Source organism: Nycticebus coucang, chromosome 22, assembly GCF_027406575.1.
Source record: "Nycticebus coucang isolate mNycCou1 chromosome 22, mNycCou1.pri, whole genome shotgun sequence".
Taxonomy (NCBI): domain Eukaryota; kingdom Metazoa; phylum Chordata; class Mammalia; order Primates; family Lorisidae; genus Nycticebus; species Nycticebus coucang.
In genome coordinates, this window is record NC_069801.1 from 25,320,097 (window position 1) to 25,347,801 (window position 27,705).

The window sequence follows — 27,705 nt, forward strand, 5'->3', positions numbered from 1 at the left end:
GGATCATCCAAGTGCCTGCCAACACCATCACCAATGGCCAATGGCAGACCCTTGCCCAGCCCAGACACCTTCCTTCCACTCACCAGGTCCTTGGGTGGCTGGGCCAACACGGCAAAGGTGGACAGGCGCTGGCACTGGCAGCGGGTATGAGCTGCCTGGGTCTCCAGTGTCTGGCAGCTCTCAGTGTCCCAGTCCCCTGAGCTGGCATCTCTTGGGTGGGAAGAGGTAGAGTGAGCTCCAGCTCAGTTCTGTGACCCTACCCCCAGTGCTGGCCACTGCCCCAGAACAGGTGGGATCCAGGACAAGGCTACACCCAAGAGGTGACAGCAGAGAGCCCCAGGATGTGCTCTCAACTCCATGGCCCAAGGATGGCATAAGGAACTCTCTTGGCTTTCAAGCAGGAGACCCCTTTCTGATGCGGGGTCATAGGGCTATACCCTTCCTCACCCAGAGCAGCCACCCAGCTTACGCTCTGGAGTAGTCCCAGCTGGCGCAGTGGGGATCTGTGGTGCCCTGGGGAACAAAAGACACAAGTGCAATCTAGGGTGGGAAGCTCACCACCCCTGACCTCTGTCCACACCATGGAGACCACGGCAGCTCCCACAGGTTAGAGGTTCAACTCCTCCCATCAAGGACTGAGTACTTCCCTGTGTCAGGCCTTTGGCCACCCATACTGGGGTACACCTGGGGTCCCTGCCTGGGCCTCCACTCACGTTGATGATATAGGAGAGCTCCACTGTGATCAGAGGCTCAGCTGGAGGCTGGGTGGGTGGGCGCACAGTCACTGTCATCACTCTGGACGTGACGGCCAGCGGGGGCCTGCAGGACAGGTACTGAGGTCAGCTCCTGCCAGCACGTGCCCAGACCCAGTCAAAAACCCTAATGTTGCTTTGGATGGGGGGCAGAGGCTACCAGGAGACAAAGGCCCAGAGAAAGGCCCAGCTCAGTGGGGCTCAGGACTACAGATGAGGTTTCTAGCTCAGTCCACCACCCTGGATGTCAGCACAACTTCTGGTAATGGCACCGATGTCTTTTAGAAGCTCCTATGTCCAGAGCCGGGCAAGGGGTCTCAAGGGATGTAGGAGGCTGCAGGGAATCCCTCTGCAGCCAGCACAAGGACCCTCAGAGGCCCTATGCACCCATCCCTGGGACTCACCTTGGGGGTGGCAGGATGAGGCCAAGGGTGCGGTAGAGCACAGCACCAATCACAAAGTAGGAGGAATCATCTGGGTCCGCCGGGAGGAGGCGCTGGTGGGAGTGGCCTGGACCAGGGGCCACTGTTCCTGGGCCTCTCCCCCTGCTGGGGCTGCCTGCAGCAGCAGCAGCAGCCACTGGGCCTCTCCCCCTGCTGGGGCTGCCTGCAGCAGCAGCAGAAGCCACAGATGCGGCTGGCTTCCCTGGAGAGGAGAGGCTGAGCACCTCCTTGGGCAGGAAGAGTCGGTCCTCCGAGTGCCGCACCCAGTCCTTCATGCCCCGGCGGCCTCGCATGGGGAATGTGATGTCGCTGGACACTGCCGAGATAGGCTCCCGCTGAATGCTGATCACTGCAGTGGGAGAAGAGTGAGCAGACAGCACAAGAGACACACAGGGGATGGACACAGAGGGGGACACACCCAGGGGAAGAGAGAGACATGGGGGAGACACACACCCGGGAAGGTAGACACATACACCGAAGTTGGTACCAACCCGGAGGGAGAGGGACATGTACACACAGAAACAGAAAACACAGAGATGAAGGAGAGGAAAAACGTGGAGAGAAAAATACAAAAATGGGGTTAAATGGGGGAAGACAGAGCCCAAAAAGAGTGAGAGAGAAATAGTAAGAGCTCTTCAGAAACCGTCCCTCCCCCATGGTGGTCTGGGTTCTGCCATATCCACCAACCTCCCTCCCCTGCCTGCCTCCTTGTACCCAGATTGTCCGTGACAATCAGAGAGCTCTGGAAGGCCTTGAGAGCATCGCCCACCAGGTGAATGAAGTCCTCCACGACACGGAGCAGGTGCACAGAGCCAGGGGATACCTGGGGACAGAGTGTGTAAGGGCCCAAGGCAGGGCAGGGCAGGGCAAGAAGCCAGAAGCTGTGCCCCACACCTGCTGAGCATCGTCCCACTTCTCCTTGTTCTCTGCGTCCACCATGAAGCTCACCACCTGGAAGAAGCGCTGGGGAGAGAGCAACAAGTGTTAGGGGTTCTAAGCCCCAGGAACAGCCTTACCTGCCATCCCCCAGCAGACTCTGCCCAGCCTCTCCCTGCAGCCTGGGGCTCCACCTTCAGCCCTCCTTCCTCCTGGCAGCACAGGGCAGTACCTGCACATCATCAGCTGAGGGCACATAGGTGGCCCTCTTAAAGGTGTCGGTGACATTCCTTAGAATGTCCACGGAGAAGAGCAGGTCTCCACTATAGTAGGTGCGCCGGGCCAGTAGCTCCTGCAGACTGCGCACAACCTGTGACATGCCCTCACCAGCCAGCATGCGCTGCCCCTTGGCCAGGTGCTCCCGGAGCTGCAGGTGACATGGGGGCTGCTGTTACTGACGCGTCAGGAGCTGGAACCAGACCCTGGCCCATTCCATACCAGTCCACCCACTGTCTGAATCCATGGGGAGAGAGAGGGAGAAAGGGTCAGAGATGTTCAAAGGGGCTCATGGGGGAGACAGAGTCCAAGAAAGAGACCCATAAAGAAAGAGAGAGAATCCCAAAAGATACTTTAAAAGGGACTGAAATAGAAACATCTAGAGAGAAAAGATGCTCAGATGTACACATAAAAGATGATCAGCACAGTATGGGAACAGGGTACCTCCCCATCCCAAAGGGGTCATGCACATTCTGGAGTGTAATAGGCATGTAAAACGTGGGTGCGTGCACACACACGCTCACACTCTCAAATGCAAGCTTTAAATACAAAAGCACAACAAATACCCAATTATAGTCAGACAAACATGGACACACATTTGCTGACACCACCCTTACCCCATGACAGGCCCTAGGCTGAGCATTAGGGATACAAAAATAAATTCAACTTTGTCCTGCCTGCATGGAGGCCCCAGCCTAGCAGAGCACAGAGCACCTCATAACTGAGAAACTCGGGGTGGGGGGGCTGCAGGAACAGAGGAGTAGGTACCAACAATAAAAGAAGACACTTGAGAGGCAGGCCTTGAGGGATGAGTAGGAGTTTGCCAGACAAGGAGAGCCACAGCCAGGGAGAAGTGAGCACAGTATATGCCAAGGCATGTGGAAATGAGCAAGAATCAAGCCCCCTCCACCCCCTACCAGAGTCTGGGACAGATCCTGTGGTACCCCAGCCCAGCAGGGCACACTCACTGACAGATAAAGGTAGCGGTACTCGTGAGAGATGCAGCGGGCAAAGCTGGGCAGTCCCCAGTACGCCACGCCCTGGGCACTGAGGAGACAGCGGCGGCTGGCAGACCCTGCAGGGCAACAGGACAGAGAATGGGGAATGGACCAAGCTCGCAGCCAAGTTCCTCCATACCTTGGAATGGAAGCTCAAAGAGGCTGGGGGCTCAGAAGGGGGCAGCAACAACAGCAGCAGTGGGGTCTGCAGGGAGAGCCACCTGCCCCTTACCTGAGGCATTCGGGGGGCATTTGTTGTAGATGATCTCTCCAGCAGCCGCCTTCTTCCATGTCATCAGCATCACATACTCGTCCCTGCACATCTCATGGAAGGCTGTGGGCGCAGGGGAAGGGCTCAGCCAGGCTCACAGGCCTGCCCCCCAACTCCCCAGGGTCACGTGAGAAGTACCTGGACATCTCTTCTCACTGCAGGGCTTCACCTCCTCTCCAGTGCCCTCACAGGGATAGCCCTGTGTACCTGTAGCCTGGCACATGCGGAAGCGGCGCTGCCAGCCTGTGTCACACGTCTTGGAGCACAGGCTCCATGCATTCCAAGGCCCCCACTTGCCATCAGCAGCTGTGGGAGGGGAGAAGTATGAGTGGCCCCAGCTACCCCAGGGCCAGAGCTACCACCTGCCACCCCCTGTGCCAAGCACTCACCTGGGCACTCAAGGTTGCTGCACTCCCGGGTGTCAGTGAGGGCACCCATGCACGTGGCCCAGGCTGGTCCTGCTATGCTGCACTTCCTGCTGCGCTGCTGGGTCCCATTAGCACAGGATGTGGAGCATGGGCCCCAGGGACCCCATTCTAGCCATTGGCCTTCCACTGCATGGGGAGACACAATTTGGGGTGGCTGTTGAGCATGATGTGTGAGGGTATCGGGGCTGGAGGGGCAAGGGCCAAGCACCATAGGAGCCTGCTAGAGCCAGGCCAGAGTCACTGGAGCAGGGGCGGCTATGAGGGAGGCTGGACTGAGCAGGTGGTACCTGGGCCTCACCCTACCTGCCTGCCACCAGCTATGAACACAGGACTCCTCTTCACTCAGCAGCAAGGCACCAACTCTCTCTGGCTAAGGAAAGGGCTACAGGGGTGCCCCCTGATCTTTACTGGCACTTCAGCCCAGCTGTGCTCACCGTCCAACCAGCTATGGGCACCAAGGTTATTAACAGCAAAGGCAGCCCAGGGCTTAGAGGAAGAGTGGCTGGCTTCCTTTTGATGAGGTCACCAAGTCCTCACCTGGCCAATCCAAGTCCAGGCTGGGGGGCACCTCCCAAACTGGCAGGTATACTTCTCTTGTCTCCCCATGCTTGGTCAAAGTTCACCGGGTCCCCAGGACTGGGCACTAGACCTTACTGCTTCCCCTTGGTCTCCCGACCCCCACCCAGCTGGACAGCGCCCGCCTGGAAGCCCATGGGCGCTACTGACCCGGGCAGGCGGCCATACTGCAGAGCTTAGTCTGCAGCTCGGGACCCTCGCAGGCCTTGCCGCCGTGCTGGGGGGGCACGCAGGTCCGCATCCGGCTCCGAGACCCCCGCCCGCAGCTGCGGGAGCACAGGCTCCAGGACCCCCACTCCTCCCACACGCCGTGCACTGCAAGGAAGCACGTGGCCGGTGGCTGGGCAGCACCTTGGCCCCACCCATTGCCAGCACCTGGCCGTCCACCCGCCAATCAGGAGCTCCGCAGCTCTGCAGCAGCTCCTTATTGGCTCTGCCCTGGCTTCTGTTGCCAGGGCGATATCCCAGGCCCCCAGGACACAGCCCTTTGAAGGAATGTGGAAGACCCAGGCTTCTGGTCCCAACTCAAACCAGACAGTTTCTGGGACACCCAAACAAGGACCAACCCAGGAGGTGAACCAGGGGTCCTCCTCTCCTGGAGGCACAGAAAAACCCAGGAAAGGACCCAAGGTCCACCCCACTCCACTCCTCCCCATCCCAATCCAGACCCAGAGCCTGAATCCAACATGGCAGGTCTGGGGCAAAAGACGTGCCCCTCCCAGCCCCAAGCGCATGGACACACAAACATGAACCTCTACATGGACACTGACACATAGAGCTCACACGCTGGAACACAGCTTTGCCCCAGCCCTCTGCAAGCTCCTATCACGCACCCAGGTGCCAAGAGACCTCCCAAGCAGGCCCTATGCTAAATCCACAGCAAGAGCTGGCGTGGCCTAAGCACTACTTCCCTTCCTGGGGAGCAAGGCACAGTCCTGGCTGAAGCTGCCCTGCCCCGAACATCACCACCTGTCCCAGGCAGGCACATGCATTTCCTCAACAACTACATGCTCAACTGAGGAAGGCTTGGCAGGTCTAAGGAGACTCCCTGGGGAGGAGGAGCCCAGAGAAAGAAGGGGATGATCAAGGAAGACTTCATTTAAAAAAAAAAACAAAAAACCAAAGGTGGCACTTGTCTTAGAGTTTAAAGTACAGGCTGAATCTGAATTAGCCAAGGTGGGGGAAGGGGAGGGAAAGAATAAGCAAATGCAGGGAGAAAAAAGTGCAAGGGCTGGTGTGGCCATAGCACAGGGAACATGGAGGACAAGGAGGGTAAGAAGACGAGCCTTGATTACCAGGACGCAGGCATCAGGGGAAGGACGTGCCCAGAACTGAGCCCAGTGGTATGGGCCCTGGTCTGATTCATCTGTGTCCCCAGTGCCTTGTACCGAGCTGGCATGGTGTGCAGAGCTGGGCATGGTGTTGGGGACAGTCAGGTTTGTTGAATGAAAGGAGGAGGCAACCCATCATTCTGGAAGATTAATCTGCCCAAGTCCCAGGCAGGATCTAACCCTGCAGGCAGACAGGGCGAGGAGGAGGAGGACGGGCATACCTGGGCAGGTGGCTGAATTGTTGCAGGGCCGGGTCTCCCGCAGGGGCCCGCTGCACAGGGTCCCATAGGGGGAGGACACGCAGGAGCGGGTCCGCACCTGCAGACCCTGCCCACACGTCAGGGAACACACGCTCCACGGGGACCACTCCTCAGCTGCCGGGTCGCCTACGAGAAAGGGACAGCGTCGGCGGCAGGGGGCACCTCCCAAGCACTCAGTCTCATAGGGGCACGAGCATGGTGGGGATGGGAATCCTACCCTGACCACAGTGACATGCTCTTCAGGAGGCAACCCAGCCCTGCCCACAGGCCTCAAGTGGCAGAGAGACATAACTGAGCTCCAGGACAGACAGACGGGCACACGCCAAGCACACATGTCACCAGACACCACACAGTCGGGCCCTGCCACAGAGGAAGAGAGGCGGGCCCGAGTTACCTGTCTGCGCCATGTATAGCCCAGGCTCATCTGCAGACCTCGGCCACTGGGTTTTCACCTTCGGTTCCTCTTCCGGCTCCTCACCTGGAACACGGAGGTGGTGGCAGGGGCTCAGCAAAGGCCAGCTTGGTCCCACCACAGTGGCACAGAGAGGGCAGCCTTGCTTGCCCTCAACCTGAGGGACTAGAATCAGCTGTAGGTGATGCTGAGATGGCATCATGTCCTGCCCCCTGCCCACCACCACCATTTTACAGATAAGGAAACTGAGGCTTAGAAGGCTACACAGGACTCGCCATGGCCTCACAACCATCTTTTCCACCTCTTGCCTCAGCCAGACAGGGGCAGACGGAGGGGAGTGGCTGCTCACGTTAACATACCCTGGGGAGGCTTCTGCACCCAGCACTACCCACACCCATTTCTTTTAATCCTCTCACTGGAAAGCAGGGACCATCATCTCTGTTTAGAGATGAGGAAACTGAGGGCCAGACAGGTGAAGTGTCATGTCCATGAGCAAACAGCTCAGTGAGCCTGAAGCTCAGGCTCCTTTGCACACAGGACAGACTCCTAGAAGCTGACAAAATAGCCAAGCCGGGCAGCCCCAGCCCCCACAAGCCTATCTCTCAGACACAATTCATGCTGGGCCCAGATTCTGTTCCCCAAGCAGCACTGGCCTATGACCTGGAGGCACGGGTCAGAATGCTGCTCCTCTGGGAAACAAGGGGGAGGTACCTATCTCTAGCAGATCCTCTGCCCCTGCCCCTGCCCCTGCCATCAGGAGAGCAGCAGGTGCTCCAGAGAGCCTGGTTGCCTCGGCCCTGGCCTCACCAGGCTCTCAGCTGCCCTGATTTATGTGTCTTGTCTGGGTCTTGGAAGGCTTCCATTCTTCAAAGTGTGCACACACCCACCCTGCACAGATATGAACTTACCCAGGCCCCCTCCCACAATGGAGGAGTGGAAGAGGGGCTGATCTGAGTGCAGAGGGAAAGGTCCAGCCCACGCAGAGCCTGCTGGGGAGGTGGGCCTGAACAGCATTTGGGGACAGGGCTTAAGCCATGCTTAAGGTATTCCTCTCCCCACCCCCAGGCCCTCTCCCCACCCCCTGTTTCTGAGAGCCAGGCCAGCACTGGGTAGGCACGCTGAGTCTGAAGGGACCTGCTACCCCAGCCAGGCTCTGCATCTGAGAAGAACCTCTTCCTAACTAGGCGTGAAGAGTGGCCACCAGCCCAGCTTTGGGTCTCATCAACTCAGAGGCCTTTCCCTCCACTTTAGCCCCCAGCTCCAGGGCCTGATCCACACTGTCCCTGAAATTTCTCTATCTCTGAAACCTGGACCCCTATGACAGCCATGGAGTCAGGCAACCCTGAATCCCAACTGGAACACAGGCACTGACCCGCTGTGCAGCCTCGGGCAAGTCTCTCTGCATCTCTGACCCCGCTTTATCTTCTGAGAACAATATTCATACACTTCATATACCCTCTGCCTCAAGGGCCAATGTGAGGCCCCTTTGCAGGAGGCCATGAAGCTCAGTACCACGCGTGGCATGTGCCAAATGCCTAGAGGTTAGTAACTATCTGGATTATTTTTATCATCACCCCTCTGCTCACAACCTCACCCCTCCCACCCACTCACATGCCACCCTTCAGCCCCCGAGCCTCCTCCCTTTGAACAGCATCTGCCATCCCTGCTGGCTTCTCTTTGGACCCTGCCTCTATCAGGACCACAGAGGAGGTGTCAGTGTCACGTCTGCCAACTCCTCAAGCCCCTCACCCAGCCTTTCCGCCACGCCCGCTCAGCCCTGAAGCCTTGTGACAAGCTGCTTCTCCACGCCCACCCCCAGGCTGCTGGAGAGATCTATGGCTATGCCAATTGGCAGTATGACAGACTCAGGGGCGTCACATCCGCTGGGCACCAGGGCTTCTCAGCAGCCCTTCTTGGCTCTTTTCCTTCCTCATTTCCCACTGTGACCATACTGGACTTTGTCTTCTTGCCTCAAGCCCATCTCTGCCCACTCTCTCAGCAACGACCTCCTTCACAGAGAAAGTGAGAGCTATGACACCGGGCCCTGGCTTCCTGCCCCATCACTCCAGCTCCCAACTCCCTGCAGCCCTCCTCACAGAGGGCTCCCGCAGCCACACCAGGCCCTGAATTCCCACTCCCTTATCCCATTCCCAGGAGAACACCACCCATCATTCCCTCTCTCACCAGCATCTCAGAAGCCCAGGCCTCCTCCATCCTCAGGGAGACCCTTCTCTAACCCTCTTCACTCTGCATCAGTGAGTGTCCTCAGCTGGCACTCTGATTCTCACCTGCCGCTCACTTCCTGGCTCAAATGCCACCTCCCTTGTGAATCTGCTGCACTCTGGCTTCTGCCCACATCTTTCCGCTGAGTCTGTTCTTGACAAAGTCGTCAACGCCCTCCTTGTTGCTAAATCTTACGGACACTTTGCAGGCCTTCGCAGGCCTCATCTCACTTGGCCCTTCAGCGGCATTTGGTCTTGTTGGCTCTTCCTGCCTTGAAACACTCTCCTCCCTGGCTCTCCTGGTTTCCTCCTACCTGTCCTTCTCTCCTTGACTGGTCTATTTTCCTGCTGCTTCCCACATCAGGTATCCATATTCTGACCTGTTTGACTGCATGGGCACTCCTAAGACTTAATCAGCCCCCTTTGAACCAATGTTCCCAAAACATGATGCCAGCCCCTGCCTCTCTTGTACTCTACTCTTATACATCCTTCAACCTCCTAGACAGCTTTCCTGGCCATCAAACTCAGCATGTCCAAACAGGATCATCATCTCCTCTCAAACTTCTACCTGTTTGTTCCCCACCTTCTTTGCCTGGAAAACTCCTACTCAACCTTCAAAACCCACCTCTAATGACCCATCTTCTATGAAGACTTCTCTATTGTCTACTCCCTGGGCAAAGCTGGCTGATAGATTGCAGGACTGCCTGCCTCTGAGCCCCTGATCTATCATCCCAGACAGTTCCATCTTCTGTCTGAAATACTCCCAACATCCCACCCTGCACCCTTTGAGGAAAGGTTATATGTGAGTCATCATGCTATCCCTAGTAAATGCCAGCACAGAACCCATCCCAGAGAAATATTAATAAAATAAACACCAATGAACACATTCCCAGCTTCCCTTTCAACAGGGTCCCTGGAAACAGTCACTGTAACTTTGAGACACGCCCCCCTCCAAGGTATCAGCTCTGGCAGCAGCACCAGCATTAGAGATCTAATATACCAGCCGGCACTGAAGGCACTGCTGAGATGGACCCAAAGACATCGCTCCAGGGCCTTCTACCTAGACCACCCTCAAGCACGGCATCCATTTAGTCAAACACTGTGGAGACGCAAATCCAGGTGAGGTCCTCTCATCCAGTTCCTATGTCAGTGTCTGGCCCACAGGCATGACTGGGGCACCCCCGTCCACCACCCTGGCATCCAGTAAGCACATCAAATAAGGACATGTGCGAGACCAGCCCAACCCACTGGTTGTGGCCTCACACTGCTTCCTGCGGTCTCCATGTCCTCTATTAACCACCCACTGGCCATTTGCTGAGCAGCCCCAGGATGTAACTAGGGCTGGGAGATCCATCAGTGGTTTCTAGAACCCAGTCTATTTGAAAATTGGAACATAGGCTGGGCACGGTGGCTCATGCCTGTAACCCTAGCACTCTGGGAGGCCGAGATGGATGGATTGCCTGAGCTCACGAGTCCGAGACCAGCCAGAGCAAAAAGCGAGACCCTGTCTCTACTAAAAATATAAAAACTAAAGCAAGAGGATTACTTGAGCCCAAGAGTTATAGGTTGCTGTAAGCTATGATGCCATGGCACTCAACCCAGGGCAACAGCTTGAGACTCAAAAAACAAAACAAAACAAAATTTTTAAAATCAGAACATATCCCAGGTCCAGTTTTTGAGCCTCTCTCCCTGCCTCCTGATCTGGCCTGGAGAGGGAAAGGAACAAGCCTAAGGCCACACGGATGGGCCCTACACGGACTGGCCTCCCTCTACACCTATCCCTCAGAGCGGAGGCCAGCAGTTTACTTCCTACATTTGGGAAAGCCAGTTTTTCCTGAAAAGGGAAGACAGATAAGACCAGAAGTGTCATTTACTCAAATATTTATTCAGCACATACCACCTGCAGCCCCCAGCTAGCTCTGGGCCCAAAACATGGCAAGCCTGAGAGGAAGCTGAGCCAGGCAGAGTCCAAGAGGACAAGAAGGGGCCTACTACCACAAGAAGGGGTGACAGTGCCTCAAGAAGTCCTGAGTGTATGAGCTCAGCGAGTTTGTTGGACCAGGGGCTTAGAGGCTGGCATTCCTGCCATTTATCAGCTTTCCTATGGGACTACCAGCCATGGGTACAGACAGATCTGCTGCCTGCGACATACTTTCCCACCCAGCTACCTGTGACCTCATAAATGTTTTGAAAAAGGTAGCATTTATTAAACTCCTATGTGCCAGTTCACTGCACACTCTCCATCACTTCATTTAATCCTCACTAGGGGGCGGTACCTATAGCTCAAAGGAATAGGGCCCAGGCCCCATATACCGGAGGTGGTGGGTTCAAACCCAGCCCAGGCAAAAAAAAAAAAAAATCCTCACTAGAATCATTTCCCCCCATTTTACTATTGTGAAATGAGGCTCCAAGGTCTTGTTTCTGAAGAGAGGCTGAGGTGGGATGCAAACTCAGGCCTACCTGACTCTAGAGGCCGTGCTCTTTCCAGGGAACTGTACTGGCTGCAACAAAACGCAACTCCACTTGGACCTCCTAGGAGATACCTTCCCTAATTCCCAGGGAGTCTCTCACCCACCCTCCAAAGCCCCTTGTCCTTGCCTCTGTTATTCCATTTTTCACACCACTGTCTAATTATTCTTTCGCACATTTGCTCCTCTGTAGCCTCCCAATTCTCCTCTGTAGACTCCAAAGTGATCCCCTGGGATCTCAGCTCCAGCCACACTCCCCTACGGAGGAAACTTCCCCCTCTGCTATAGCCACAGTGTAAATGAACCTGGCATGCCCTGGGCCCTGCTGACCTGCCAACTCCTGTTTTCCTCATCCACTGGGCAGCCAAGCACACTACAAGGCCATGTGGACTGGTGGGAAGGGTGTAGAGTCTGGGGCCAGACAGATATGGGTTGGATTCCCAGCTCTGCCACCATTTTGCTGTGTGTCCTTGGGCAGGTCACTTCACCTCTCTGAGCTTTAAATTTTTCAGCTGAAAGTAAGACCAACATTTTCTACCACAGAGCTTCACTGGGAGAATTAAATGAAACCAGAGATGCAGACTGCTCAGAGCACAAAAAGCTCTCAATGAAAAGGAGATGTCGCCCCTTTTCATTAGCCTTTGGATGTGCAAATGTTTTACTCCTACGCATCTGCTAATGCTGTTCCCCAGCCTTTGGAATTCTTTCCCTCCATCTCAGCCTTCCAAAATCTTCTAGATGTCAGATGCCACCTCCTCCAGGAAGCCTTCTTGGGCTGACCACACAGGGGTTTGGCAATGCTAACCCCCTTTTCTGTGACCTAGTCCCTAGACTACCTCTTGTATCTGGGCTCATCCTTCCCATGACCCCTGAGGAAGGGTCTCAGTATCTCCACGGCCATCTTACACAGAGGGTCTAGATTCTGGGAAGACAGGCATTTAGCAAACCTGGGCCAGATGTTACTGAGGTTTCTCCCACCCCAGCCACACAGGGGTCCCCTTGTCTCACCCCAGGTACTTGCAGGCAGGGTGAGCACAGGCTCTTTGCCACTTGCACAGGACTACAGACACCTGCTATACTGTACTGCACAGACCCTGCCCCGCCCCCAACTCCACACAGGCTGGCCCCCTCAGCCTATTATGTCAGGAATGTGTTAAAAATAACCACAATAATCATCACTTCCATAGGGAGAGAGTGTTGTGATTACCAATGCAGTCCTCCTTTCCCAGGGCTCTCTGCCTCCTCCCTAAGACTGGTCCCAGAGCCTTGAGCAGGCACCAACTGATCCCCTTGACACATGGCTGTCATGACCCTCCATGGCTCCCCACTCACAGCAGCGTTTCTTGTACCCTACAATGCACCAGAACCCCAGGTACAGGGAGACAGGAAGGTGGCTTTTGAAAAGTCCAGGCTCTGGATACCCATGGATATCCAGATACCCATGCAATTGGTATCCCCATGACACCAGGTACCTAGCAGCCACAATGCCAGTCCCCAGTGATTCTGCCTGCCCAAGCTGCCAACCTATCCACCCGGCCTCCCACCAGAGTGGGCTGGGTGCCTGCCACCTCCTTGCAGTAGCCAGAAGCTCCTCGAGAGCAGGGACCAGCTCTGACTCAGCCTGCCTCCCACGTGACTCCCTGTTACTTGCTGCTGTAAAGCCCTTGGCCAACAGGACCAGGTCCTGGTGTCTTGGGATGCCAGGCAAAGCCCTGACCCCATCTCCCTCCACTAAGGCTACCATCCAGCAGCCCAAGTCTCCTTATAGCTCCTACACTCAGCATATTTCACACCTCCACACCCTTGCACAGGCTGTTTCCTCTACCTCGAAAGCCCTTCCTCATGTGGGCTTTCCCAAGGCATGGGATGGGAGATGACTGGGGGTAGCTCACAAGTGAGCTGCTAAATAACACTGGATACCAGACTGATGAAGTCAGGCTCTTTCTAGGTCTCTTAATCAGGGTGTCTATTTGCTGATTTGTCTGGGATAGTCCAGTTTTTGGCTATTGTCCTAAAGTGATTAATGGCACCTACATTCTCCCCTTTATAACTTCAAAAATGTCCCAGTTTAGATGACAAGGTATATGGTCACCTTAATCCTCCCAAATGCAGGAAAGATAAAGACTCTGTGCGGTTCTAGACCCTAACACAGGGGTCCTCAAACTGGGGCCCGCGGGCCACATGAGACCATATGATTGTATTTGTTCCCGTTTTGTTTTTTTACTTCAAAATAAGATCTGTGCAGTGTGCATAGGAATTTGTTCATAGTTTTTTTTTGTTTTTTTTTTAACTATAATCCGGCCCTCCAACAGTCTGAGGGACAGTGAATTGGCCCCCTGTTTAAAAAGTTTGAGGACGCCTGCCCTAACACATCCCACAGGCTGCAAACTCAGGCCTACCTGACTTCTCTTTCTAACAAATGGAGAGGCAGGAAAACCATCTAGCTAGAATTTAATAACATCGTTTTGTTTTCACTGTGGTTGTTTCTTTGGTTATCTTCTATTTCAGATAAGTGACACTCTATTTACGGTATGAAATGTCTTTTTAACATATTAAACTTAAAAAGAGGCTCAATTTAAAGGGAAATTTCACAGGCTAGTGAATTCCTATCCATTCCTCAAAACCTAACTCAGAATCACCTTTCGACTGCTTTCTCCCCTTTGTGGCTTACTCATCCCTTACTCTTCCTCATCCCTTGACAGCTGGCACATGCACAATTGTACCCATTATACTAAATTGTGATATCCCCCAATTATTTAGTGGGGATCTACCATGTGCCAGGCACTGAGCTCAGCACTTACCCATATTCTCCTGCTTAATGCTCCTTGTTACTCTGTGGAGTGGCTCTCACTACACTGTTTTACAGTTGATGACGTGGGGCTGAAATAACTTGTCCACAGTTGCACAGTCAATCAATAGTGGGGTCAGGAATCAAACCTGGGACTGAGCAACTTCAGCTTGTGGTTGAAGGGGCTGGTCGCTGCCCTCCAGTGCCCAGGCCCATTGCTCTTCCAGTGCCAACTATTGTACCCTAGTGGTCACTCCCCCCCACTGGAGGGCAGAAAGTATGTCTTGTTCGCCTCTGAGCTCATCCACTCAGTCAGCCCAAGGTCCGGCGCAAACTCCTCTCTGATAAAGATATGAAGACGTGTGAGGGATCGGCTGGGACTCAGTCCCTGCTGAGATGTCTGGGGAAGCCTGTGCCTTGCACTCCATCCTATGAGAGAGCACACGGAGCTCCCACAGCACAGACCTGGGTGGGAAGGACCTTCCAGGAAAGGCCACTGAGTGCGCTGATCTCTCATCCCACTTCTCAACTATCTAAGCCCGAAACAGGCAGGGTGGGCCCCACTTCCTGCCACCAGAGCAGGCTGACCAGAGAGAACAGCAGGCCCTGAGAGGAGAAAGGCCAATCTTGAGACTGGGCTGGGCAGGTCAGAGACAGCTTCATAGAGGGGACAAGGCTTGAGCTGTGCTCAGAAGGATGAGTTCTAGACAACCAAGGACCCAAGGACAAAGGGCATTCTAGGGAGGAGCCATAATTGAAAGGGTAGGAGAGGATTCTAGGGAAGGCTGAAAAGCAGGTGGTAGCTGGGCCCAGGAAGCCATGCTGGGAACTTGGGCAGCACTAGGGAGTCTCCAAGGGCTGGATCAGCAAGTGACGCATAGAGAACTGGGGTTCTGCGGCCCCAGAAGGGGCAGTAACTTGTCCAAATCACACACCAGCAGTGGCAGAGGGGGGACTGGAACCCACGCATGCCTCCTGGGAGACCCAGCCTCACCTGATGGCCACACCTCAAGAATGGAGCCAGGATGATGGGGAGGCTGAGCCAGCAGCAAGTGGCCGAGGGTGGGCAGAGGCAGGGGCTGCAGCAGTGCTTCCTCAGGACGGAGGGATAGCGGGCAGGACTGCAGGCTGGTGGCAGGTTCTCAGGAGCCAGGCTCTGCAGCTGGCACTACCTCTGCGACACGCCTTTCAGGCCCAGCCTCAGCCAGCCTCCATGCCAGTCCTCCACCAAGCTCCTTCCTGCCTTCCTGTTCTTCCTTTCCCCACACTTAACAGATTGCGGCAGCAAGATGGCACAAATTTATGGCTCAACTCACCAAAAATAACAAGAGATCTATCAAAGGCAGTTTGCGTGAAATTAGCAGGCGCCTGTACCCTCCTGTCAAATGTGTTCGGCTCTGAGGCAACCCAGGCACTCCACCTGGTCGCTGCCCACCAGCCCCCAGGCCCATTGCTCTTCCAGTGCCAACCCAAGCTCATCCTGCTTGGCCTTGCTTTAGATCCTACTCGGTGGTGTCCCAGAGAAGATGAACATAGCTCCCCTGCCCTAGACCCAGCAGATGGGCTGGCACGAAGATATCAGTCTTCCTGTTCACCACCATCCCACAAATCTCAATCTTAATCTGGAAGCTCCAGGTACCAGCCCATTCTCCTGCAGCCCACTGGGGAGGAGACAAGGGGAAGTGTGGAGAGGGGCTAAGTGCTTGGCAAAGGTGGTGCTGCCACCAGACACAGACAGTGCCACAGACCCTCAGACACACCCTGACACACGGAACAAACTGAGTCTCTCACACCATCTCTCATGGAAAGGTTGGAAGGGAGAGAGAAGGTGGCAGAGCAGAAGAACCTCCTGCCTGCCAGGGGAGGGGAAGGGGCTGTGCCAATCTAGCTCTGGGCACCAGCATGCCATGCAAGCCCACTTATGACAGCTGATGCCACATCACCTCATGCCAACTCCCTACGGGGGGCTTCCCTGCAGAGCAATCCCAGGAGACATGCCAAGTAGGATGAGGGACAAGAGCAGAGGTTAGGCTTGGGCAACAGCTGGAAGGCCCAGATATGGGCTCCCTGCTCAGAGATGACACCTGGCCTCCTGCCCAGGAAAAATCTGGCATCCAATCTCCACCCATCTCCAGTCCCAGAGGCCCCTGCAGAGGCTCTGATGATGGTGCCTTTCCCATCGCCGGCCCTTTCCGACCCCCAAAGACACCCCAGCTACCAACCAACTCCTGCTTCCGGCTTCCACCAAGCCCAGCTGGCTGCTTCTGGCTCTGTGCTCCACATGGCAGCCTGCCCAGATGGTGCCCGGCCTTGCTCCATCCAGTGCAGACCACTGGGCCGATGGATCGCAGGGAAGGCCAGACAAAAAAACCTGCCTTTAGCACCATGGGGAAGACCCCCACAGAGTGACAGGCCGTGGCGGCCAGGCAGGAAGAGCCATAAACCTTCTGATATATGCCTGGCGTTCTCCGCTGATGTTCGACAAAGAAGCAAAATTCAATTTCTTCCTGCAGGCACTAAATCCCAGGCCAGCCTCCAGGGCCCATAACCTGCCCGCAGCCTGGCTGTCACTCGGACGGCTTCATTGACTGCTGTTAGAGGCCAAGCTAGCCTGGGAGAGAGGCGACAGCAAGGCTATCGGGCACCTGTTGTGGATGGGCATGATGCCACCCGATGTCTCAGAGGGGAGGCCAAGAAGCCCCCTCACCTCCAGTAAGCACTGGGAGAGGCTACTGTCATGATAACTACCCCCTCTAATCAATTCAGGGACATGTTCCCATTTTATGGACAAAGAAACTAATGCCTCCCCCTCTGCAAAAAAAAAAAAAAAGGGATCCACTCACTATAACAGCCACAGGCAATGCCCAATTCCGAGGCTCTCACCTCCAAAGCAAGGATAGGCACAAGGCAGGTACTAGGCAGCCCTCACACAAGCCCCCTGCCTCCCAGGAAATACTCTCTCAGTGAAGTCCAGATGTGCCCTCCAACTTCCATCCCTGTGATCTTCATAAGGGTAAGCTAACACCTGTTATTCCAAAAGAGGAAACTGAGGCCCAGAGAGAGGAGAAGCCTCCCTGTTCGGACCAGAGCAGGAGCAGGAGACTAGATTCCAGCCCTGCTTCTCTCTGACCTCCTCAGGTCTCCTGGCCAAACTCTGGCCTGGCACTGGTTAGCAGGCACACAGGATCCACTGAGGCACTCAGGCCTTGAAGCTGCAGAAAGCAGGGTTGGTGGAAGCTGGCCATGGTCAAGGGAGCTGGAGTGGGAGTGGGAGCGGGACATGAGAGCTCGCAGAGCTTTTGCCCAGTCAGCAGGAAGATCGTAGCAGCTGGCAGCCTCCATCCCAGAAGACAAGGGCCCAGAGTGGGGAGACAGGGACACTAGGAGCTGAGCCAGCCAAGCCCTGTGTGGCAGCCTGGAAGCTCAGGCCTCTTCACCCAGGCACACTGTTCCTCATCTCCCTGTGCCCTGACCCTGGGGCCACTGCCAAAAAGCACTGACCTATGAGGACCTGAATGCATCCCTACTGCTGGCCTACTCTAGCCTCCAGGCAAACTTGTCAACTTGCAGTGCCAGGGCCTGCCAGGATCACTCCCAGCTCTGGGCCTCCACGTACACTATTCCCTCTGGTGGGAAGGCCCTCACCACTCCTTTGGCTCATTTCACTTCCACTTGTCCTTCAGGTCTCTTCCTTCAGGAGTTACTTCCTTCCTTCAGGGTCCTCCACTAACTGCCCAGTTAGGAGGTGCCTCCTAGGCTTATATATCATTCTGCCTTATCTGATCTGTGCCCCTCATTCATCCATCCAGACTCCTTAAGAGTGAGGTCTGACTTCAATGCATTTTGGTGACCCCAACAGCTGGACAAGGCTAAACAAAGGTGATGTTAGTGAACAACTACATGAACCACCCAGGATCTTCCAGGATAGACACCAGTGGACACCATCAACCCCCAGGGACCCCACCCGACCCAGTCTCTACTCAGACTCACCATATCTCATCTCGGTAGTGAATAGATCATTGCTGCTCCCCGAGTGCAAATCAGCCTCGGCAGGTGGGGCAGGGCCCCCAGGCACCAGCGCATTGGACAGGGTGTGGGCAGCAGGAGGGCCTGGAGGCGTGGTGGTGGTGGCGGAGCCGGCCCCTGACTCACCAGGGCAGCTGCAGCCCGGCTGGGCAAAGCCACAGGCCCTGCCAGCAGCGCGGCCACACTCCTCACTCCAGCGGCAGAGCACACCGCAGGTAAACTGGCTGGAGTTGTTGTTGTTGATGAGCAAGACCTCAACAAAGCGGAAGGCCAGGGCAGCAGGTGCCAGCAGGCGTGGGGCCTCCGAGGGCTCAGCCGACAGGCACAGCTGCACGAAGTTCTTGTCAAAGTGCAGGAAGGTGAAGGGGCCTGAGCCGCCACACAGCTCCAATCCCGCTGCCGCCTCTGCCTCCTCCTCCTCTGGCTGCCCCACCTCTGATTCTGCCTGGGCCACCGCCTCCTCAGGGCTAGGCCGCAGGCAGGTAAAGTTGACCAGGTAGTGGTCCAGGGGCAGCAGGCGGGGGGCAAAGTGTGCGCACACCTGCTCCTGGCGATTGAAGCGCAGGTAGAGGGAGTACTTGGTGGGGTCAGGGTTCTCCAGGGTCCAGGAGCAGCCCGAGGCGATGGTAGGAAAGAGGTCCTGCAGCGAGAAGGCCCCGTAGAGCACTCCCGAGGCCAGGGCAGAGCAGGCACTGGGGGCAGGGTCAAAGGCAGCGGCCAGGCGCAGGGACAGAATCACAGACAGTAAGAGGGGACAGGCTGGGGTCATCCTATGTCCCTTGCCCTGTGGAGAGAGACAGTAGTCAGTGGGCCCCTGGTGCAGGCAGCATGGGCTCTGAACCTCCTATGGCTAGGTATAGGTAGTTGTCCTCATGGTTAAGACCTTGTTCTTTTCAAGTATCTAATGTACTCAGTACTAATATGAAGCCAGTAGAGGAACTAATACACACCCACGCAAGAGAAAAACTCAATTCAATTTAAGTTGGGGGGAAGGGAGGTGGGCGGGGAAGGGAAGGAAAGGAGAGAAAGGAGGGGTGAGAGAGGAGGAGGGAAGGGGTAGGACAGAGGGGGAGTGGTGTGTTCTCACCTAATGGGTACAATGTAAGGATATATGGCCCACCTCCTGGGTGAGGGGCACAACTACAACAGGGACCTTACCTAATAAATGCAAACATTGTCATCTAATTGTTTAGGTGACATATTCATCTGAAATTTAACAAAAAAAGACCTTGTTCTTGTAAGTTACTCAGGTCCACATATGTGATCTTGGACAAGGGACTTGACCTCTCTGAGCCTCAGTTTCCTTACCTGCAAAATAGAGCAATGATAGTACCTACCTTATAGGTTTCCTGCAAGGGTGAAATGAGATGAGTGAGGGAAAGAGCTCAGGAGTGCTTGGAGCTTGTAAGCCCTTAAACACTAGCTGTTAATGTTACTGTTATTCTATAGTTCTTTAGTCAACCATTAACCACAAGTGTCTTGGCCTAACTTTCAGATCCAGCCCCATCCCCACCGCTCAACCTTCATTCTCCAGAACTGTTGTTCTCAGTCCCAGTGTGAGACGTGTCACGCATAACCCAGTGGTAATTGTCAAAGTGGTGGGTGATGTTTGACTATGATTTGCTTTTTTATAAATCAGAGCAATTCAAGGTTATTCCTGGAACAATGTTATTCTCACTCACTTGCTTTATTGAGTGGGAGGAAAGGGGATGGAGTTATAGCTGTGTGCCAGGGACTGCAAACAACCCAAGCCATGCCCACTGGAGGACACTGCCACTGTGGATGTCATGTGTATCACTGCTTCGGATGTCCTGGCTGGGAATAATCAGGGATGCACAGGCAAAGGGACACTAGGCTTGAGCTCCAGTCCAGCCAGCCACCTGCGGGCTAGGTGACCCTGGTAAGCCTCAGTTTCCTCATCTGCATAATGGATACAGTTATTCCCTTCTTACTTCCTTCTTCCCCTCCAATTCCATGGGGTTATCTTCCAAGGCCTGGCTCAGGGCCTGCTCCCCCTGGTAATGCCACTGGCCAATCCTGACCTCCACTCTATGCTATTTCCCCAGGGCTTGCTCACTCATCTCATGATTTTTCAGGCTTCTATGAGTGGGGACCAAAGTTTGTTGATTTCTACCTCCCCTCAATGTGCTGCACAACGTTGAGCTACATGCACATGTGAATGTACCCCAGTTGCAGGAGGGCAACCATGACCCAAGCCCTACCCTGACAACAGCCACACAGAGCAGTCAGATTAGAATGGATAAGGAGGTGTGTGTGTGGGGGGGGGGGCGGGCTGTAGGTTCCCTCCTACCCCGCAGGCCAGGGCTCAGCCCCTGCCCAGTCTCCACCCACCTGCCCAGAAAACAAAGCCTGGGGCGTAGTCTGCCTAGTGCCTCAGGCCTCCAAGCCACAGATAGCTCACAGCACTGGATGGGCCTCTAGATCCTAGTTGGTCCACATTAGAGGAGAGAAGATGTGGGCTCAGAGCAGGGAGGCAACCTACTAGAGAACCTGCTCTAGATCACACAAAAGTGGCCAAACTGGGACCAGGAGCTAGGCCTGTGCCTCTCCTCCTTCCCTTTGCTTACTGCTCAGGCTTATTCACAGGTGTGGCTAGATTGTCCCACAATACAGCTGGGAGACAGATTTCCTCTCAGCTATTCAGGAGTCTAAACAACAGTAGAGGGGATAAGATTTAGAATCCCAGCATCCCCATCCCTGTGCAGCATCCATGGAGCACCTCATTGACCCAGATCCCACATTCCACAGGCTGCACCTCTGAGCCAGGCCTAAGCCCCAGTCACCATTAACTCTGAGCACTACCCCTCCCCAGCCACATAAAAGGTGGGAGATTGTGGGGGAGGCAAGCTTGAGGCAGGCCCATTCACTGGGGAGGAACTGCCCCACCTCCTCCAAAGACCCTGGAGTTATTCAGCAGAAGCCCGATACAGCCTGTGCTTCTTCCCCCACCCACTTGCCCCCTCCTCAGAGTAGCAAAAGTATCGAGACCCCTGGCCTTCCCTGCCCTACATCATGTCTGTCCCAAACTATTCAGCCTGCTGTGGCACCAGCAAAGCCAGCAGCTGATGATGAGTGACATCCAATCCCCCATCTGCCCCCAATTATTTTTAAGTAGGCAGCAAAACTCAGGCCATGACCACAGCTCCACGGAGGAGAAGTGGGGGCTCATAATAACTGCTTCCCCTCCCCCACTACAGGCAGAGCAGGGAACCTCCCCTCACACACCTACACACATGGGCTTGAACATCTTTGTGCCCAGGACACACACACAAAAGCATGCAAGTACAGACGTTCACAGATGCTCTGCATGTGCACAGATAGGTGAAAACCACAGACTCATGACCTCAAGTGCACTCAGGGGTGCACACACACATATACGGGTGTAGAGTCAGACACTTGTACACATGTGTAAAGATGCGTATGGACTCAAATGTGAGCATACACAGGTATTTCTGTCTCTGAGGCTCAGCACATAACAGCTAGGATTAGGGAGTGTCTGCCCAGCTGCCCCTTCCTTTGTGTTTCTGAAGCTGGGGGCTCAGATCCCTGGCCCTGCCTCCTGGGCCTCTGCTGCTCCCTACTTCACAGCCCCAGCTCATTACGAAGCGCCAGGACCACACCATTCAGAGCCACAGCCTGGCTGGTCCTGAACTGAGCCTCTTTAAACCTGACCCAAGCCCCCTCCTCCCCTCAATCACTATCAGACCCCTCTACACCCACTGTGGGACTTCACCTGGATGTGTTTGGCCGCCACTGTTCCTGCTTCAACATAAGACCTCTTAGAGGGCCCTTTTTATATCACTACCTCCCCCTATCAAAATAAGGCAAAGACCCAGTCCCAAGCTGGGTCAGAGAGAGCCATAAATACAATTAAGACCCTCCTGCATGTGTGTGGCCAGGGCCTGTCCTCCTGAGGTAATTGATCCAGTCCTTTCCCTGAGCCACCCCACTGGAAGGAGACCTAGAAGATCTTTGCCTCACAAGCAGCCCTAATGTTACTAGCCATGATTAACCTCCCTGAGCCTCAGTTTCCCTGTCTGTGGAATGGAGATCATGATCCCTGCCCTTAGGACTGCATCCTTCTCATTAGGTCTCCCACTACAAGTTCCTGGCGCAGAGGCTGTCTCCCAGCCCCATTTCCCCTCCTTCTCAGAACCCCATAAATGCTCCCCTCTTGCCTACTGAGGTCAATACCTCTGGGAAAGCTCTTTGGGCTGAACCATAAAAGTGGCTTTGCCACCTCCAAGCCCAGTAAGACCATGAGCTCCTCCAAGAACAAGAGCTGGAGAGGAGAGGTACAGAGGTCAGTTCTGAGGAAGAACTTCCTGGGTCAGAGGAGGCTGAGGAGAGGATCAAAAAGCCTCCTCCCTTAGCAGCTCTCTGGGCTGAGATGGGTGAGGAGCTGGCTAGAGTGATCTGTCTCATCTACCCTCTTCTCTGGCTGAGAACCCCTTCATCACATACCGCGACCCTAAACAAACCCGAGAATCCCAGTATCTGCCCAAGCACACTTGAGTCGCCTTCTTCTATGACCCACCAGTCTCCCCAGCTTTCCTTGTGCACCAGTAAAGGAATAAGGGCCAAGACACTACTGGGGAGATGCGGAGAGTGTAGAGCGGCGGGGGAGGGTGTGCTTCGGGGCTAGGGCCGGGTCTCCGGTATCCCCGCGATCGACTCCCAACCGTAGGGCCAGCAGTAAGCAGGGACATTGGGTGGCGGGCAGCCAGGAGCCCCTGCCGCGGGCGGGGGAGGGGCGCGGCGACGCGCACATCCGTCGCGTTTATCCACCTGGCAGCTCCAATTCGCCAGCCGGTCACTCACCCTCCGCCTCCTGGGCGCTTGCTGCCAGGCCCAGCCCAGGCTGCCACACAGGCGAGGACCCTCACTCAAGATCTCTGGCTCCACTGCCCCTGCACCGAGCTAGGGGGAGGGTTCTCGGGGACCTCTCTGCCAGACTCTGGCACCCGGGGGGCGCGCACCTTCCATCCTGTCTCCAGAGCTGGCGGACTGGCCCAGGGGAGGGAGTAACGCCCCCACCCGTGCAGTCCGCCCCCTCCGACAGCCACAGAAGGTCGCTCTCCGTCACTCTCGGGGCTATGTCGGGGATGGGGGCTCCCGGGACCTCCCGCACGCCATAGGAGGAAAAGGCTGGCAAACGCCGGAGTCGGGATAAGGGGCGTCCCTAGCCCTGGGGGCGGTGCCGCGTGGGCGGGAAGGGGGGGGCGGTGACTCAGCCGCCCACCGCCCGCCTCCCCGGAACTTTGCAGCAGCTGGAGCCGCCGTTGCTACAGGAACCGAAAGCTTTTGTTCCCCAATGACAGGGCTGCCCGTGCAGGCTAGTGGCTAGGGGGCTACCACTCCCCGGTGGGACCCCGGTCGAGCCACACACTGTCCAGAGGACTTCCAACTGTCACAGGGTTCAAGCTCTCTTCCTCTCCCTTACTTACCATTCCCCAGGTCACTGGCGCCCAAGCAAGGTTTCCTCAAACTCGTCGGGCCCTCAGGCCAGGTCACCCCCTAACTCTGGCCTGGAGGCTAACAGCGCTGCAAAGTTCCTGGTGGTGCTGACCTCCTGCCGGAAGGTAGTGGCTTCTTGTGCCTCAGAGTGACTGATTTCCCTTTGGGCACCCCCTAACTGGTAGCCTGCCTTTGAGGACTCTGACATGGATTTCTTCTCTGTATTTATCTCCCCTCCCCACCCTCTACACTTGAACCAATACCCCAGAGACCTTGGTCTGCCTTCCAGTGATGCCACTCTGGCTGGAGCTGATCCCAGAGACATAAAGTAGGATGCTGCATGGCACCCATCCTGGGATGGGGTGGGGGCGAAGGTACTTCCGTCTTTATTATCCTGGGGATTGGAGTGAAGGTACTAGAATCTTTTTTGCATTTCTTCTCTGGGATTAGAGTGGAAAAGGTCCTAATCTTGGCCCTGAAGAAAAACAGCCCAACACACCTATCCTTATTGAGTATTGCTAGGTGCCAGCACTCCATACTAACATTCTAATTTAATTCTCCCAACAACCATATGAGGCAGTGATCACTGACCCATTTTACAGAGGGTCAACTGAGGCTCAGAAAGATTAAGTAGCCTGCCTATGTCACACAGCTTTTGAACTTAGGTCATCTGACCAAAAGCTGAGTTCCTAACTACTTTCTCAGCTTCATTACTTGAGGGCGGGGGAAATACCAGCTGGGACCTTGCTTTGTGTTTCAGAAATGCAGACCATGCACACATACCCTAGACTAGACCTGCCTCTTTCTGAAGAGTGATAAGGAAAGGAACAGAAGAGGGAAGAGCAGGAGAGAAAGCAGAGAAGGCAAAGATCTCTCCTGTCAATCTAGGTCCAGGGAAGACCCTCCCTAACCTCCCCACCACCATCACCAGCACATCTATCCTATGCAGAGTCCACACTGACCCTCACACCTGTACTAGTTCAAGGGATACTCCCCAGGTGCCTGCTTGTCCCAGGGTCAAGTGGAGTCCCCTACACCCTATTCCAATGCCCAAGTCAGACAGAGCCCCCGTTTGCCCCAACCCCCCACCTAGTGGGGAGTGTCACGAGATAGACAGGTAGAGGCTCCCTAGCAACACTTGTGCAAGCCCAAACAAGATGTCCGGAAGCCAGGGACCAGTCCTGCTGGTCTGTGCCTCATGGCTCAAGGGGCTTTGGCTCATAGGGCTCTGTACTTGTGAGGATGAGGCTTCCATCCCACTCAACCCCTGAGCGTATGACCTGACAACTAGGAGTGTTTGGGCACAGCTAGCACGAGGAGGCATCCAGCCTCGCCCACCAATCTCCTCTCCCCAGGGACTTTCCAGCGCCAGTCCCAAAGACACCGCTGATGCCTCGGCTGCGTAAACCCGGGGTTGCCCGCGGGAGAAGGGGCGGCGGGTCCTGGGCTGCGGGCAGGGGGCGCCAGAGGACGCCCAGGAGCCTGGCCGGCAGCTGGCGAGGCGGGCAGGCGGGCGGCTTCTCTCGGCCCGGGTGCCCCTCCCCCCCCGCAGGCAACAGACCAGTCACCCGTTCTGCACGGGCCGCGGAGGTGAGGATTTCCCGCGTCTATGCCCTCGGACCGAGCCTACTGCGGGAGTGGCAGCCAACTCCACCGCCTACGACCCTTCCCACCCCAAGCATGCCAGCCCTGGGGTTGCGGGAGGGTGCGTCTGGTGCCCAGCTCTATGCCAGAGGATGGATGGGGGATGGACAGATAGACTTCGGCCAAAGATGGACACGGGAGTCAGGGATGCAGGTCTAGTCGAGATCTCAAATGCAGAAGAGGGGGTTCGGAGCTGACATGGGGGACACGGCCCCAATTCCAAGAGGCGCGGGGGAGGGGACTTGCAGCAAGACTGGAAAAGGAAGGCGGGACTCGGAGCAAATATGGGGGAGGAGGCACTAGGGGCAGAAATAGAGGGGAAGCATGGTCGGGGTACATGCGCGGGGGAGGGCAATAACTATGGGCAGACAGGGATGGGGACAGGAAGGACTACGGGCAGAGATGAAGTGGAGCAGAGTCCAGCATTCAGACTAGGAGGGGAGATGGTCAGGGGGACGCTGTCAAGCTGCAGATTGGGGAGAGGGGCTCTAATCAAGGTGGGAGCCGCGCTGCCCAGATCCGGGCCGAGATAGGGAAAGACTCAAGACAGCGATTGGTGGGGGGGGGGGGGGCGGGTATGGTTTGGTCAGGATTGGGAAGGGGTGGACTTTAGCACAGATGGGTGAGGGGGTAGGTCCCAGCTGGTGGAGGAAGGCGGAAAACAGACTCACCAGAGATGAAGGGGACCTCGGCCCCAGGCTTGGGAGTTACCAAAAAGATGGGGGGCGGGGGTGAGCGCTGAACGAACTCAGCTCCGGCTGGGGGAGAATTCAGCAGAGATGGGCTAGGAGAGCACCGGAGTCCGGGCTGGCGCGGAAACTCAGGATAGCGCCAGCAAGGTGCGGTGCCGGGCCATGTCGGGGTCTGAGGCCGAGCACTCACCTGGGCGCCGTCAGCAGCAGGAGCGGGGGCAGGCGCTGGCGGGGGCGGCGACGGGGCGCAAGTTTGCCATTCCTAAGGCCGGGACTGGGCCGGGCGCAGGGCAGCTCGCTGCAGCCGGGCGAAGGGCCGAGGCTCTCGCTCCGCGGGGCGGCGGGTGCAGAAAAGGCGCCGCGGAGCAGCGCAGGGCGGGCGGGCGCCGGGCCGGGCGCGGGCTCCTGCCGCCACCGCCTCCTCGCCGCCCCCTGCTCCCCCGCCCCGAGCACCGCCCGCGCCGCGCGCCGCCTCCTATTCGCAGGCGGCGGTCGCAGCCCCGGGCTCTGAAAGCCGGTGCCGCATCCTCCTCGGTCTCCCAGCGCCGCCGCTGCCGCTGCTGCCGAACTGGGTTCCTCCGGCCGCTCCGGCCGCTGCCCGCAGAGCGCGCCGGGCCGAGTGACGGCCGAGCCGGGACGCGGCGCCTGCGCGGGTCGGGCCCGGGAGGGGGCGCGCGCCGGGCCGGGCGCGAGGAGCCGCCGGAGAAGGGGCGGGGGGCGGGGGCGACGCGCGCCGCCTCCTGTTAAAGGGGGAACAGCGCCAGCTGAGCCAAGCGCGCCCTCCCTCCCAACCCTGGGCCCCAGGCGCCGGCGCGGGAGAAGCCCCGGGTAAGCCCCCGCCCCGCCCGACCGCAGGATGAGGCGATCCGTGACGCCCCTCCAGCGATACCCCAAGCCCGAGGCATCTCCAGCAGCCAGGGTCTCCCGGGCCCTGGGGGCTGAAGCATTTGCCTCTCCCACCCCCATGCATTGCATATTGCATGTCCCTGTGCATGCAGGTGCCACTCTGTATGCTGAACTTTGTATATGCATACAGGTGCCCTACATATGCACTGCAATGTTGCCTGGTTCAGTGCATGCAAGCGCTACACACATGCACAGCGTATTAACATGTACTCGGGTCCTGAATGCATGTAGCTTGTTCCTGTGCGTAGGGATGCTATATGTGTGCAAGCTTACGGGTGCCACATGTGTACTGAGTACTGTGGGTAAGGAGCCACGTTATGTATACTGCAGCGTGGCATGTTTGGTGCGTACTGTAAACTGCAGTATTGCATGTCCCTAGGCACGGGGATGCCACACGTGTGCAGTGCATTACATGTTTTTCTGAGTCCCTATGCCCACAAGTGCCTTTCCCTGTGCCAGGGGCGCCCCCATGTTGCATCTGTTTGTGTAGAAGCAGCAGAGATGTACAGACCCACCCCTTCCCCATCCTGGCACTGTGCCCAGGAATAGTTGGGTGGGGCCTGAGCCCACATGGTTCAGGCAGTACACAGGGAGATGCCCATGGCCTGGGAGGCCCCAGTCAGGTGGTTTGTGGCCTGGGAATGTTGCCTCCAGAAAGGTAGGCAGACTGGAGACACACTACTTCAACCAAGACAAGTAGTTTCATCCCACCGCTCTGCTTAGAGGAGAAACCAGCAGGGGGCAGCTTTGCAATGAGGGTGGGATGGTTTCACCACCATACTTTTTGAAGGTTCTTTAGCCATGAGAGGGCCAGACTGCAGGGCAAGGAAGTCCCCAGTCTACCCAATTCCAGCTTCT

At 56.3% G+C, this 27,705-nt stretch overlaps 1 protein-coding gene across 19 annotated transcripts in view; it reads right to left on the reverse strand.

The window, feature by feature from the left end:
* Window positions 1-26,576, reverse strand: part of ADGRB2 (adhesion G protein-coupled receptor B2) — a 37,662-nt gene extending 11,086 nt beyond the window's left edge. For 2 of the 19 annotated variants that reach the window (XM_053576870.1, XM_053576867.1), the window contains exons 1-17: window positions 26,132-26,576; window positions 25,921-26,007; window positions 18,092-18,911; window positions 6,606-6,689; window positions 6,173-6,337; window positions 4,771-4,935; window positions 4,006-4,170; window positions 3,755-3,922; window positions 3,578-3,679; window positions 3,316-3,422; window positions 2,304-2,498; window positions 2,090-2,158; window positions 1,910-2,018; window positions 1,157-1,544; window positions 714-819; window positions 470-513; window positions 84-210 (exon numbers count right to left, since the gene is read on the reverse strand). In XM_053576870.1, coding sequence (XP_053432845.1) covers window positions 84-210; window positions 470-513; window positions 714-819; window positions 1,157-1,544; window positions 1,910-2,018; window positions 2,090-2,158; window positions 2,304-2,498; window positions 3,316-3,422; window positions 3,578-3,679; window positions 3,755-3,922; window positions 4,006-4,170; window positions 4,771-4,935; window positions 6,173-6,337; window positions 6,606-6,689; window positions 18,092-18,896 — 2,799 coding nt within the window. In that variant the 5' untranslated portion in view covers window positions 18,897-18,911; window positions 25,921-26,007; window positions 26,132-26,576. The other 17 variants (XM_053576875.1, XM_053576872.1, XM_053576871.1 and 14 more) reach the window with 13 other exon arrangements.
* Window positions 26,577-27,705: the final 1,129 nt, after the last annotated feature.